The sequence below is a fragment of the Ailuropoda melanoleuca genome, chromosome 10 (genome assembly GCF_002007445.2).
Source record: "Ailuropoda melanoleuca isolate Jingjing chromosome 10, ASM200744v2, whole genome shotgun sequence".
Taxonomy (NCBI): domain Eukaryota; kingdom Metazoa; phylum Chordata; class Mammalia; order Carnivora; family Ursidae; genus Ailuropoda; species Ailuropoda melanoleuca.
Window position 1 is genome coordinate 10,103,925 of NC_048227.1, and position 15,396 is coordinate 10,119,320.

General features: G+C 45.2%; 1 protein-coding gene and 1 non-coding gene across 2 annotated transcripts in view; both read right to left on the reverse strand.

Moving 5' to 3' along the window:
* LOC100472183 (general transcription factor II-I repeat domain-containing protein 2) overlaps positions 1-572 on the reverse strand; it is a 36,613-nt gene extending 36,041 nt beyond the window's left edge. The window contains exon 1 of the mRNA XM_002920079.4: positions 415-572. Coding sequence (XP_002920125.2) covers positions 415-502 — 88 coding nt within the window. The 5' untranslated portion in view covers positions 503-572. The remainder of the gene's footprint in view (positions 1-414) is intronic.
* A 339-nt stretch (positions 573-911) lies between these two features.
* Positions 912-1,018, reverse strand: LOC117804298. The gene has a single exon (XR_004628638.1). It is a non-coding gene; the product is annotated as a U6 spliceosomal RNA (small nuclear RNA).
* Between the last annotated feature and the right edge of the window lie 14,378 nt (positions 1,019-15,396).

A 15,396-nucleotide genomic window follows, 5' to 3' on the forward strand; every position in this document is an offset into this window, starting at 1 on the left:
TGCTTAGTCAGTTAAGCCTCTGGCTCTTGATTTTGGCTCAGGTCACAATCTCAGGGTCATGGGATGGAGCCCCGCGTCGGGCTTCATGCTCAGTGCAGAGTCCGTTTGTCTCTCTCCCTCTGCTCCTCCCCCCAGTCGTGCTCTTTCTCTCTCTCTCAGATAGATAAATAGATACATAAATAAATAAATAAAACCTTCAAAAAGAAAGAGTTTTGCCACCAGTAGCTATATCTTTGGAGTTCATGTTTTCCAGCCAGAACTGTAATGCTTTTCTGTCTCTCTAAAATCTTATCACCTACTAGGCTGGTCAGCAAGCAGCTACTGGAACATGAAATGCCACTGCTTGATGACTTGCATGTTGATGGGCTGAATACTGGATTCCCTGTGACCACATCTCTACTTGTGACCCCTCACCAAGTCCTGCTGGCCAGTTTTCCCTGCAGTGTAGACACGGATGGCTGTTTCTTCCACTGATCACCCCGTGGAGGAGTTTATGGGCCATGATGTATGAAAAGCACACATTTTTGCTTGAAGATTTTATTTTTAAGTAACCTCTACACCCGATGGTCTACCGACTGAGCCAGCCAGGCGCCCTGAAAAACACACATTTTTATTTATTATTATTTTTTAAATTTTTTAAAAAGATTTTATTTATTTATTTGACAGAGAGAGACAGCGAGTGAGGGAACACAGGCAAGGGAGTGGGAGAGGGAGAAGCAGGCTTCTGGCACAGCAGAAAGCCCAATGTGGGGATCGATCCCAGGACCCTGAGACCACGACATAAGTCAAGGTCAGACACCCAACTGACTGAGCCACCCAAGCACTCCCTACGATATTTAAATCATGCCTTCTCTTATTTCATGTTTACAGTTCAAGTGTGGTTAAATTCGCAAAAGTTAAATGCACGTATGGTACCACACCTCTGTCCCTGTTATTCTGCATGTCTTCCTTGCAAAGGGGCCATGCTAATCTTCTCTGTATTGTTCCAACTTCAGTATATGTGCTTCGAAGCAAGCACCATTGTATCTATTATTTTTGCACAATTCTTTGCAGAGAGATGTTGTAACACTACCTTCCTCTGACATACAAAAGTACGTTGCTTGATCGACATCTGTTAGCACCAGCGGTACAGGTATCGTTTCTGCTAATTACAGCACAGCAATCCCTAGGGGGACTGTGATGTCAAAACTCTGGTTTACTGCGGAGAATAAATAATAGGCAAAATGAAGCTAGGTGGAACTAAAAAAGATATTAGCAGTTGGTCTCAACTGTGCTACCAGCAATGACAAAAAAGCAAGTGTTGCATAATTATTGCTTTCTTGCATCCTTTACTTAACAACCAATGGAAGCAAGAGCCTTGTCTTTTCTATTCTGTGACTTCAAACACCCTGTGCATTAATGGAACATCAAAAATAATGAAACATGGGAGCGCCTGCCTGGCCCAGTCGGCAGAGCAAGTGACTCCTGATCTTGGGGTTGTGAGTTCGAGCCCCATGTTGGGTGTAGAGATTACTTAAAATTAAAAAAAAAATCTTAAAAATCAATCAGTAAATAAGTCAGTCCTGGGGATGTAACGCATAGCATGGCGGTTATAGTTAACAATACTGTACTATATGTTTAAAAGTTGCTAAGAGACTGAATCTTCAAAGTTCTCATCACAAGAACACAAAAGTTTGTAACCATGTGAGGTGACGTTGACTAAACTAGTCATGATTATCTCACAATACATATGTACATTAAATCACTATCTTGTATACCTAAAATATCTCAATGTTATATGTCAATTACATCTCAATAAAGCCAGAAAAAAATGTAAAAAATTTTTTAAAGATTTTTTATTTTAGATTTTTTTTTTTTTAATGTGACAGAGATAGAGACAGCCAGTGAGACAGGGAACACAAGCAGGGGGAGTGGGAGAGGAAGAAGCAGGCTCATAGCGGAGGAGCCCGATGTGGGGCTCGATCCCATAACGCCGGGATCACGCCCTGAGCTGAAGGCAGACGCTTAACCGCTGTGCCACCCAGGCGCCCCTAAAGATTTTTTATTTTAGAGAGAGAGCGCACGAGGGTGGGCAAGCTAAAGGGAGATGCAGAGGGAGAGGGAGAGAGAATCTTCAAGCAGACTCCCCGCCGAGCACGGAGCCCTATGTGGGACTTGATCCCAGAACCCTGAGATCATTACCCGAGCCAAAATCAAGAGTCTGCTGCTTAACTGACTGAGCCACCAGGCACCCCAAAACCGGGAAAAAATTAAAAGAAGAGCAACAACAAATTTCAAGACAACAAGGTAGTCTATTCTGGGACTACCAAGAAGTATAGGGAACTAGAAATAATGTGTATTTTCAAGATCATAAAATTTTAAAAAATTAAATTTAAATAATTAACAAATATTCTAGAACTTAAAATAAACTCATAAAAATTTATTTTTTCAAGACTTTATTTATTAGAGAGACAGAGTATGCATGAGAGAAAGAGAGAACAGAAGCAGGGGGAGGGGGAGTAAGGGACTCCCCACCAAGCAGGGAGCCCAGTGCAGGGCTTGATCCCAGGACTCCGGGAGCTGAAGGCAGGTGCTTTTTTTTTCTTTTAAGATGTTATTTTTATTTATTTATTTATTTATTTATTTATTTATTTATTTATTTATTTGACAGAGAGCACGAGAGAGAGCACAAGCAGGGGGAACAGCAGAGGGAGAGGGAGAAGCAGGCTCCCCACCGAGCAGGGAGCCTGACACGAGGCTCGATCTCAGGACCCCGGGATCATGACCTGAGCCAAAGGCAGACGCCTAACCATCTGAGCCACCCAGGCGCCCATGAAGGCAGATGCTTAACCAACTGGGCCACCCAGGTGCCCCAAACTCATAAAAATGTAAAGCTATGTTTCAGGCACCTGCTATGTGGAAACACACTATTCCCAGGAAGGGCACCAAGTAAACAAAGGTGAGTAAAAAACCCCCCGCCAGTGCTCTCAAGTGAGACCTGCATAGACACAGCAGAATAACAGGTAATAAAGGCAAAATAAGAGCCAGAACACCCCTGAAATGACCCAGGGCATTTGGAAACAGACTCAGTAACTGAGAGGAATAAGACAATGTGAGCGTTATTTCCAAGTTGGGCAGCCTGAGAATGAGGAAGGAAATGTCGGCTGAAGGTCGAGGCAGACCCAGAGCTCAGGGCAGCCAACTCCAAAGGCTAACCAGCGGGCAGGCAAGAACTGAGATCCAGCCCTAATCACCACTGCATCCTGGTACCAATTCTGGGGGTACTGATGGCCCCGTGAGCCAGTCACACCAACCATTTCAGCAGGATGCTAAAACATAGGGAAAAATTTCCCCTTGAAAAGCAAAGTTGAGTCCCGTGATTCCGCTGCTTATATACCCAAGAGAGTTGAATGCAGGTCCACACAAAAACGTGTATGTGGGGGCGCCTCCGTGGCTCAGTAGGTTAAGCATGGGACTTTACATTTCAGCTCAGGTTGTGATCTCGGGGTTCTGTGATTCAGCCCCGTGTGGGCCAGTACTGGGCCTGGAGCCTGCTTGGGATTCTCCCCCACCCCGTAAAAAACAAAAACAAAAACAACAACAAAAAAATGTACATGAATGTTCATAGTAGCATTACTCATTATAGCCAAAAAGTGGAAACACCCCAAATATTCATCAATTGGTGGAAAAGTGGTATATCCATACAACGGATTACTATTCAGCCATAAAAGGGAAGTAAAGAAGCCGGACACAAAGACCCCTTAGAATGACCCCATCTGCGGGAAACATCTATAACAGGCAGAACCATCTAGGCAGAAAGGATTATCAGCGGTTGCAGGGGGCTGGGGTGGGAAATGTTCTGCGAGTCGACAGTGGGACCGCACAGCTCTGCCAGTAAACCAAAAACCCATGGCTCACACACTATTAGGGTGCATTCTACAGCCTATCTCAGTAAAGCTGTTAATAACACAGCAAAGCTTGGGTCTAACGGGCTGAGAATGCCCTTCGCCGCTTTAACTCTAAGCCATAACCATTAGGAACCGTAGCACCCCGACCAGAGGCTCTTCTTCCGGCCTCAGGATTGGTCTTCCGCTAACAAACGGGTGACCGGAGCCCGCCCGGCGGCCACGACCCACTCCAAAAACCCACTCCGGGCAACCACGGGCCACGCGCGACGTGGGGGGGCGGAGCCCGACGCCTCCTCCGTGGAGCCAGAGTAGTTACCAGGCAACAGCCGCGGCCCCGCCCCCCCACCTACCCAATCAAGCACGTCCGCACGCAGCGGGAGAGCCCCACGTACGCCAAGCGCAGCGTGACCTCACGCGCACCGGGCCCAGAGAGCCCAGAGCCTGCAGACGCCCGCCCCCACAGTCCCCGCCCAGCCAATCAGAGAGGACAGGGCTGCGCGTCCGTGCGCGCGACCGTTGTCCCCGCGGCGGGGCTTCCCCGCCCCACCCCCACTCCAGGGCCCGGCCCGCGGGGAACGGGGCTCGGGGGCCTCCGGGCGGCGACGGAGGCGCCTCCCGCCATGCGCCTGCACGGCCGGCCTCCCTCCCCAGGTCTCCCCGTCGCCAGCCCCGCGGGCGGAGAAAGTTCCAAGAGAAGCGCCCGCTCCTAATGGCGGCCACGGGNTGGAAGGCAGCCTCCACTCGTGTGTCCGCAGCGCCCCCAGTGGGAGTTGCCGTTTCCGGTGCAGTCGAATCCAGTGGAGCTGCACGCTGGATGTGTTTGCACGCTTGGCCGGGGTCCGCGGGAGGCCGGGCGCTGCTTCGTCCCGAGCCTTTGATGAGCGGCTGGCACGTGGCTCCTCGCGGCCCGACGCACCGCCCCCAGACGCGGACCTCCTTTCATGCAGCTGCTCAGTATGATCTTTGCAGGCCTGCAGCTTGTGGCTTGAAAGCGGTGGGGTTGCAACTCGAGTGACCAGGGGGACTGTGCTTTAAAGCCGTCGAGTTATTTGTTGGGAACTGTAAAGGCGACCTTTTGGCAGGTGACAAAACCAGCTGATCACGGTGACATAGCCAGCTGATCACGAGCTAGCCATTGGATGGTGGTGGCACTCCAGCAAACATTTGAATAGTAAAATACTGTTATTTCATTTCAGTTAAACACATATTTAAGTATTCCAAAAGGAGAATAGGATAGAAACCATTTACCCATTGCTCAGATTTTACCTGGCATGCCCTGTTTACTTCATAGTCTTAAGAAATACTTTAGATACAACTGAAGATACCGTTCTCTTTCCTCCCTAGAGGTAATTACTATCTTGAAGTTTATATATTCTTTTTTTTTTAAAGATTTTATTTATTCGACAGAGATAGAGACAGCCAGCGAGAGAGGGAACACAAGCAGGGGGAGTGGGAGAGGAAGAAACAGGCTCCCAGCGGAGGAGCCTGATGTGGGGCTCAATCCCATAACGCCAGGATCACGCCCTGAGCCAAAGGCAGACGCTTAACCACTGTGCCACCCAGGTGCCCCGAAGTTTATATGTTCTAATACACATTGTCTACAGTGTGAGAGGAGAAACAGGAGTGGGACCTTGTTCTGCCTCAGCTGGGGTGTGCATCAGGCAACGTAAGCTTTTTGCCACTCTGCGCATGTCCGAGAATGACCGGGGAAAGCACTGTACTGGTTTTGGGTTGACCTATCAATTTCAGTGGGTACGTGAATTCACAAACACGAAATTGATGAATAATGAGGATTGGCTCGATTTTGTTGCCAAAAACCATGAGCGCATAAAACTTGAACTTGACAACCTGGAAACCATTTTCTAATCTGCTGTAAAAACTTCCATATGAAGATTTCCAGTGTTTTGAACCGTTTATGGTGTCAAAATACACGTGATTGGTTTGAAAGAACAACTGACATCAGGACGAGTGAGTTGTGTGCACACACCATCTCCGATTTCTCTCCTTTCATTCTCTCTCTCAAGGCCACTACTCCACTAAAACTGGTCCCTCCAAGGTCACGTGACCTCCACATTGCCATTTTTCAGTTGTGAATGGCTTGACCTGTCAGCACTTGACATAAGCATTCGCTGTGTCCTCTTTGTGACATTTCTGCTGCCCTGCCTGCTTTTCCGGCTGCTTCTCAATCTGCTGCTGGTCCCTCCTCCCCCCCAACCTTTTGGGTAATGCTGTAGCTCGGGGCTGTCTCGGATCTCTTCGCTCACTCCTCAGATGACCTTGTCTAATCTCAGGTCCTTAAACACTTTTGGTATGGTTATGACTCCCAAGTTTGTATCTCCAGCCCAGCCCACTCACCGCCTCCCCAGTCTGTGTAACCAGCTGCCTACTGTGACACCTTCACTTGGAGGAGGAAGAGGCATCTCAAGAAGGACACGTCCCACCCTCTCCCAGATTCTCCTGTAGCTCCTTCCCACTTCAATTAATGAAACACCATTCTTCCAGTTACTCAGGCCAAAACCTTGGAAGTATCCTTTACTTCTCGAATATCTCACTGATCCCTCGGACAACCCAGTCAACTCCAATTTCCCAAGATCCTATCACTCTCTGACCACCACGACTACCACCACATTGGTCCAAGCCAACCTCACTTCCTGCAATAGACTCATAATTTGTCTCCTGATCCTGTCCTGAACTCTCTTCAAACTATTCTTTTTTTTTTTTTTTTTTTTTTTAAGAAGGAGAGTGAAAGCAGGGGAGGGGCAGAGGGACAGGGAGAGAGAGAGAGAAAGAGAGAAGCTTAAGCAGACTCCATGCCCAGCATGGAGACCAACGTAGGGCTCGATTTCACGACCCTGAGATCATGACCTAAGCCAAAATCAAGAGTAGGACGTGCAACCGATGGAGCCCCCCCAGGGCGCCCCTCTTCAGACTATTCTTAATACAGCAACTGGAAAAATTCTGTAACTTGTGTCTCATTTTACTCCTCTGCTCAAAACTGTCTTGTAACTTTCCATCTCAGAAGAAAAGTAAAGATCCTGACCTATGCTTCTGGCCAAGGTGAAGTCACAGGATTGGATTCACCCTCTCACCTGAACAAATATGCCAATGGCGGGATGGCTGGCTGGCACCGTGGGAAAGGAGCGTGGGACTCTTGACCTTGGAATTGTAAGTTTCAGCCTCATGTTGGGTGTACCGCTTACTTAAAAAGAAGTGAAGTACCTACTGATAAGGAGGGGCTTGCTTCTGTCATTACACTGTTTCCTATATGCCTTACAGCTTTTTGTCCCTCATTTCGTGCATTACAGTCTTCTTTTGTGTTCTGTTGATTTTTAGAGTGAAATGTTTAAATTCCTTTCTCATTTCCTTTTGTGTATGCTCAATAGCTATCTTCTTTGTGGTTGCCATGAGGATTGCATTTCACATCCTTAAGTTATAACATTCCAATTTGAATTTATATGTGCTCAACTTCAATGACATATGAAGACTCTGCTCTATTTTAGCTCTCTCCCCACCCTTTTGATTTTCGATGTCACAAAAATTACATCTTTATACATTGTGTGCCCAGATACACAAACTAATAATTCTTTTAAATGCATTACTCTCAGGGCGCCTGGCTGGCTCAGTTGGTAAAGCCTTTGACTCTTACTCTCCGGGTTGTGAGTTCAAGCCCCACATTGGCCGTGGAGCCGTGGAGCCTACTTTAAATAAATAAATGCATTACTCTCTTAAATCATGTAGAAAAGAAGGTACAGAGTTACAAATCAAAGTTACAAAAGGCTGTCCTTTCCCTATTGAATGGCCTTGGCACCCTTGTTGAAATAAGCAAAAGGAGAGAGTCTGTTACCCCTGCTCTGCAAGAAATGCTCAAAGGAGTCCTATAAGCTGAAATGAAAAGGTATTAGACTTGAAGCCCTATGGAGAAATAAAGATCTCAATAAAAGTAAATACATGGGCAGTTATAAAAGTTAGCTTTATTGTAACAATGTTATGGGTCATGAAAAAGTTTCGTAACTAGAAGCGGTGATGGTTGCCCAACACTGTGAATGCAATCCACTCCACTGAACTGTACTCTTAAAAACTGTGAAGATGATACATTTTATGGTATGTATATTTTACCATAATCAAACACTCTTTTAAAGGTGAGAATTTGGGGCGCCTGGGTGGCACAGCGGTTGAGCGTCGGCCTTCGGCTCAGGGCGTGATCCCGGAGTTGTGGGATCGAGCCCCACATCGGGCTCCCTCTGCTATGAGCCTGCTTCTTCCTCTCCCACTCCCCCTGCTTGTGTTCCCTCTCTCGCTGGCTGTCTCTATCTCTGTCGAATAGATGGGTAAAATCTTTGGAAAAAAAAAAAATAAAATAAATAAAGGTGAGAATTCCCCTCTATATGATGTAGCCAGGCCACTCACAAGAATTTACCCAAGATAAAAGGAATATATGAGAATACAACAACTTGTATGCAAATGTTCATAGCAGCTTTATTCATAATATCCGAATGCAGGAAACAAGGCAAATGTCAATCAACAGGTGAATCAATACACAAATTATCGTATTCCATATAATGGAATAGTACTCAGCATTTATAAGTGAATGAACTGGGGAGCCTGACTGGCTCAGTTCGTAGAGCATGTGACTCTTGATCTTAGGGTCATGAGTTCATGCCCCATTTTGGGCATAGAGATTACTTTAAAAAATAAATAAATAAAAATGGGGGTGCCTGGGTGGCTCAGTCACTCAGTGACTCTTGATTTCAGTTCAGGTCATGATCTCAGTGTCATGAGATCAAGCCTACTCAAGTTTCTCTCTCTCTCGGGGCACCTGCATGGCTTGGTCAGTTAAACGTCTGCACTCAGCTCAGGTCATGATCCCAGGACCCGTGTTGGATTCCCTGCTCATCGGGGAGCCTACTTCTCCCTCTCCCTCGGCTACTCCCCTGCTTGAGCTCTCTCTCAAATAAATAAATAAAATCTTAAAAAAAAAAAACTCTCTCTCCGACTCTGCCCCTTCCCCCTGCTCGCACACTCTCTCTCTAAAAAAATAAATAAAATAAAAATGAATGAATTATGGATACATGTAATCTCCAAATTCTTCATGCTTAGTCAAAGAAGCTAGGCATAAAGATTCATATTTTAGGGGCACCTGGGTGGCACAGAGGTTAAAGCGTCTGCCTTCGGCTCAGGGCGTGGTCCCGGCGTTATGGGATCGAGCCCCATATCAGGCTCCTCTGCTATGAGCCTGCTTCTTCCTCTCCCACTCCCCCTGCTTGTGTTCCCTCTCTCGCTGGCTGTCTCTATCTCTGTCGAATAAATAAATAAAATCTTTAAAAAAAATTCATATTTTAGGACTGTACATATATAAAATTCTAAGAAAGCACAAACTACAGTTGACTCTTGAACAACATGGGTTCAAACTGCATGGGTCCACTTAAATGTGGGTTGTTTTTTTTTATACAGTATGGTACAGTACTGTAAATGTATTTTCCTAATGATTTTTTAAAAATATATTATTTATTTTAGAGAGAGAGGGTGCACGAAAGAGGGGAGGGGAGGGGCGAGGGAGAGGGAGAAAATCTCAAGCAGACTCCATGTGGAGAATGGAGCCTGATGCGGGGCTCGATCCCATGACCCTGAGATCATGACCCAAGCCGACATCAAGAGTTGGATGCTTAACTGAGCCACCAAGGCACCCCCTAATGCTTTTTTTTTAAAGATTTTATTTATTTATTCTACAGAGATAGAGACAGCCAGCGAGAGAGGGAACACAAGCAGGGGGAGTGGGAGAGGAAGAAGCAGGCTCATAGCAGAGGAGCCTGATGTGGGGCTCGATCCCACAACGCTGGGATCACGCCCTGAGCCGAAGGCAGACGCTTAACCGCTGTGCCACCCAGGCGCCCCCCCCCCAATGATTTTCTTGACAATTTTTTCCCTAGCTTACTTTACTGTAAGAATACAGTACATAGTACAAACAACGTACAAAATATGTGTTGACTGTTATCAGTGAGATTTCCAGTCAAGAGTAGGCTATTAGTAGTTAAGTTTTGGGGGGGAGTCAGAAATTATACCCTGATTTTCGACTGCATGGAGGCTGGGCACCCCAACCCTTCCACTGCTCAAAGATAAACTGTATCTCATAGTGTCGGGAAACATATCAATTTCCTAGCACCAGCGATGGAAAAAGGGATTGACTACAAAGGACAAGAAGATGGCTGTTAGGGGGGCGGAATTATGCTGTATCTCCATTGTGGTGGATACAGTTTTCAAAATTCATCAAACTGTACAGTTTAAATGCAGGTAGTTTATTATACATAAGTTAAGTACACCCCCATATTGATTGAAGAGTCAATACTTCACATTTTTGTATCCTGAAATGTTAAGATTACTTTAAGTTAAGCATATGCAGTCACACTGTTCTTGGTAAAATCATCTTACTGCTGTTATTTTCCTACCATTACTATTTTTAATAAGAGCAAATGGTTAAAAAACAAAATAGGACAGTCATTTAAAAATTAGTGTTCACTTAATCTTTATCACGTTATTTAAATATCTTTGTATATTTTATAAAGTACATATTAGTATAATAATGAATGTAAATAATGTATATTTTTTCATGCTCACAAATTTTACCCATATGGATGTGTAATCAAAATAATTTGGAGATTATTGCCCTAAAAATTTGGAAGATCCTGTTCTCAGAAAACCGATAGAAGAATTCACCTACAAGCAGAGGGCTGAATTCATTCAAGCAGATGAGTGAAACCAATGATATCAGAGTACACGACATTTATGTGAGATGGGAAGACTCAAGATTGTAAAATGTCATTTATTAATTTATCTCAATTAGGTCATCAATTTAATGCAGTTCCAATAAAAATCCCAGTGGGACCTTTCATGCAGTTGACAAGATGACTTTAAAATTTACATGGAAGTAAATGTTATGAGTAGCAAAGGCAATTCTGTAAAAGAACAAAGAAGATTTGATTGAATAAAAATCAGAGCATAATATAAAGCTGTAGCAGTTCGTTCAAGAATAGATCAGAAGGAACAGACTCCGGAAATTGACCCGTATATGGAAATGCATCATGTTAAAATCTTCAAAGTCTGTTATAGCCAGTTAATTATTTGGGGACAATCATATATCTGATAAAATATTAATAAATAAACAATCCTACCACTCATAAATATCAACTCCATATCTAAATTTAAAAAATAAAAGTACAGTATTAGATTTAGTGTTTTACAAATATTATAGAACATCTTTGTATCTTGTATAATAGGTAGTCTTACTAACCAAGAAAGAAAAAGAAAAGCTCTAGTGGATAAGATTAACATTGATTAGGGTACCTGGGCGGCTCAGTCGGTTAAGGGTCTGCCTTCAGATCAGGTCATGGTCACAAGGTCCTGGGATCTAGCCCCGCATCCAGCTCCATGCTCAGTGGGGAGCCTGCTTCTCCCTGTGCCCCTACCCCCCCCCACGCTCTCTCGCTCTCTCTCTCAAATAAATAAAATCATTTTTAAAAAATGTACACACACACACCAAAAATTTACAAATATTTTTTTCTACGGCAACGGATATATGTCGGTCTGTGGTTAAAGGAGCCTTTCCCTTTATCCGTATAGAACACTTAAGTAATTATTTTTTTCACAAAGGCACTTCATCATATATTAATCGTATAACTAAAAGTTTCATAATAATAATTAAAATACATAAGACTAGTTAAGTTCATTCTTTCCCAGACCAGAGAATTTTAGCTATCCCAATGTCACAAAGAAATTAGAACCTTTGCAGGAAAATGTCATTATAGGTGGGGGAAAATCGGGCTTGGTTAATGTTAGCAGACATTTGAATACTCCAGGGGAGCTGGTATTTTGCTGTGGAACCATCTTTACCAAGCAACAGTAGGGACAAAAACGCATGTATTAGCCAGCATACAACCAGTATATAAAACAACCAGGTTTTGATAGTAAAATATAAAAGCCCAGTTGTCACTACAAACCCTTCTCTTCATTGGCCCAAACTGGCTTTTAGTCTATTTTACCCTATTTCTTGTGAACAAGACACAAAATTGATGGGCAAGCATTGCCACCCAGTGGTTGTGGTTCACATTGCAGATTTTATCACTGTGCCCTTTGTCCCCTAAATTTCCAACCAATGGTTCTGTCTTTTAGATATCTAATAAAAGTCGAAGGTTTGATAAATTCAAGAGACCAGGGGCACCTGGCTGGCTCAGCTGGTGGATCATGTGACTCTTGATCTCGGGGTTGTGGGATCGGACCCCACACTGGGTGTAGAAATTGCTTAAAAACAGGGGCACCTGGGTGGCACAGCGGTTAAGCGTCTGCCTTCGGCTCAGGGCGTGATCCCGGCGTTATGGGATCGAGCCCCACATCAGGCTCTTCGGCTATGAGCCTGCTTCTTCCACTCCCACTCCCCCTGCTTGTGTTCCCTCTCTTGCTGGCTGTCTCTATCTCTATCAAATAAATAAATAAAATCTTTAAAAAAAAGTATTTCAATTTAAATTTATTTAATTTTTAAAAATTTATTTAAATGTAATTATTAAAGTATTTAAAATTTATTTTAAATTTATTTAAGTAATCTCTACACTCCATGTGGGACTCAAACTCACGACCCCGAGATCAAGTTTCACACTCTTCTGACTGGGCCAGCCAGGTGCCCCTCAATTTTTAAAATCTTTTTTTTTACTTATATATTTTAGAGATTTTAAAATTTTGAGACAGAAGCAAGCAAGAGAGAGAGAGCACGAGCATGGGGAGGAGCATGGGGAGGGGTGGAGAGACAGAGAGAGAAGCAGACTCCCTGCTGAGCAGGACCCTGGGGTCAGGACCTGAGCTGAAGGCAGACGCTTGTCCAACTAAGACACGCAGGTGCCCGCTACTTATCTATTTTTTAAAGATTTAATTCATTTATGAGAGAGAGAGAGAGAGCGAGAGCGCACACAGCACACAAGCCAGGGGAGGTGCAACGGGAGAGGGAGAAGCAGACTCCCCAAAGAGCCCAGCGCAGGGCTGGATCCCAGGACCCGGAGATCATGACCTGAGCCAAACGCAGACGCTTAGCCGACTGAGCCATGCAGGCGCCCCTCAGTTTTTTTTCTGACAAAGATTCTGACAAGTAAAGATTTTTTAAAAGCCCAACTACCATCATTGCCAGTTTGTAAAAGAACAGATCCTTAAAACCAAAAAATCAGAGAGGCCATGAACTCAGGTAAAAGGAAAGCCCTGTTTGTGTAAGAACCGTTGAAAACTTGATACACATTTCACGCACAGATAAACATCCCATAACTATATTAATAATTAGTTATTAGTTACCAGTTAGTTATGCTGGTACATGTGTCAACTGGACTGGGCTATAGGATGCCCAAAAGGTGGTTAAATTTTATTTCTAAGAGTGTCTGTGAAGGTGTTTCTGGAAGATACCAGAATTTGAATTGGCAGACCGGATAAAGGTCGCTTCTCCAATGTGTGTGGTCCACGTACAACCACCGAGGGCCAGAATAGAACAAAAAAGGCAGAGGAAGGTTGAATTCTCTCTCTGCCTGGCTGTTTGAGCTGGGACATCAGTCGTGGTCCTCGTTCTCAAATCTTTGCACTTAGACTGGAACTATACCTCTGCCTTTTCTGAGTGTCCCGCTTGCAGACGGATCACGGGACTCCTAATTCTCCTAACAGTTTTGTTTCTCTGGAGAACTCTCACTAATGTGATGGGATTTACGTAATTCTTCTTCACCAGTATATGTCTCAGGTTTTATTTTGTTTTGTTTTTTCTTTAAGAGAGAGAGCACAAGCAGGGAGGGGCAGAGGGAGAAGAGAGAATCCCAAGCAGCCTCCACACCCAGCATGGAGTTTGGCACGGGGGCTTGATCTTATGACCCTGAGATCATGACCTGAGCCAAAATCAAGAGTCAGTCGCTTAACAGACTGAGCCACCCAGAAGCCCCTGGTTTATAAATAAAAGCAGAGCTGGAGACAAGATCTTGTACACAGATACTTAATCTGCAGGTACCAGGAGCCAAAGGTCAGGGAGGGTTAATGAGTAATACTGTCCTTCCTGTACAGAGCCGAACTACCTTTGAGCCTCTTTACCATTGGAATGGAAAGAACCCATCCACCAGATCAGTATCCCATAGTAAGTTCCAAAACTGTGTTGATCTGTTCTAGTAAAACCATCCCCCCAACACAGCAGCTATGACTGGGCTATGCCCTTGGCTAGGTTTATTACCATTATCGGCCATAATCTGTCTGGGTTTTGCAGGAGCCAAGCAAGTGAACTGAATGGGATAATGATGGGAACCAGCATCCTCTGCACTTACCTACCTACCTTCCTTCCTTCCTTCCTCCGTCCGTCCCTCCCTCCTTTCCTCCCTCCCTCTCTCTCTTTCTTTCTTCTTTCTTTTTCATTCTCTGCATCTCTGAAGATGGCACTCAGGTCTGGGATTCTGCCTGGGATGCAGTATGTCTTCTGATTTAATACGGGCTGGGTCAGGACAGGATGAGGGGACCGATATGAGTTGCTACGCATGTCTGTCCCAATTGTGGACTCAGGAACCTGGGACATTTCCACAGGGTCGGTGCATGGACACCCTGACCCACTGCCAGCCATGCCTGTGCTGGCTACATAAGCTCCTGCTCTAACTGGGGTCCTTGCCAGTGTTTCAGGTCCCCTGGGGCCACTGTCATCTCAGACCCTCTATCAAGCTCTTGCAAGATCTGCTTATTCTCATTTCCCCAGTATAGCAACTCTGGTAAATAACCACAAATTCCTTTGGGAAGTGATTAGAATATTTATTGCCTCTACTTGTGCTGGCTCAGCATGGTCCCTCAAGTGGATTCTGCCCTGAGAACTGGGTCAGAGTTTTTTCCAGTTATACGGGTCAAGGAAGCACTTAGACTTCATCCCTCGTAATACAGTAGACAGCCAAGCCATAGAGCTCTGGCATCAGGGGACTACGGCTGCCACCCTGCCCTTGCTGCCTCTTCTGTCAAGACCAGCCACCTGGCTCTGCTGTTCTGAAACCTACCACCTCTGGGGTGCCTAGTTTAAGAGAAGTCCGTCCTCAGCATTTGGGATTAGTATTCGGAACCTCCCTCCAGCACGGGTCATAATGGGCTGCAGGAGATCCTACAAGTCACAGTGCAAACATCTCACATCTCATTTATTTTTAAAAATTCATTTCACTCCCCCCCGCCCCCGCAACCTCCTCGCTTCAGCGGTGCGATCCAGAAAAGGGAGACAACTTGCCAAAGCCACCTATCAAGTCAGTGGCAGAGCCAGGACTAGACTCAGGTCCCCATTCCCCCCCGTCAGTTCCTGCCTTCACGGAACTTCAAAGTTAGTGCTGGATCTCAGAACTAGACACCTGCAGGGAGGAGAGCAGCAGGAAGGACATTGGAGGCACTGAGTGCTAAGTAGGCAGGCCTGAACCGGCCCCGGGATTCGGAAATTACAAGGCAAGCCACCTGACTCCAGTGGAGTGCGCGGCTGGTGGGGCGAGGT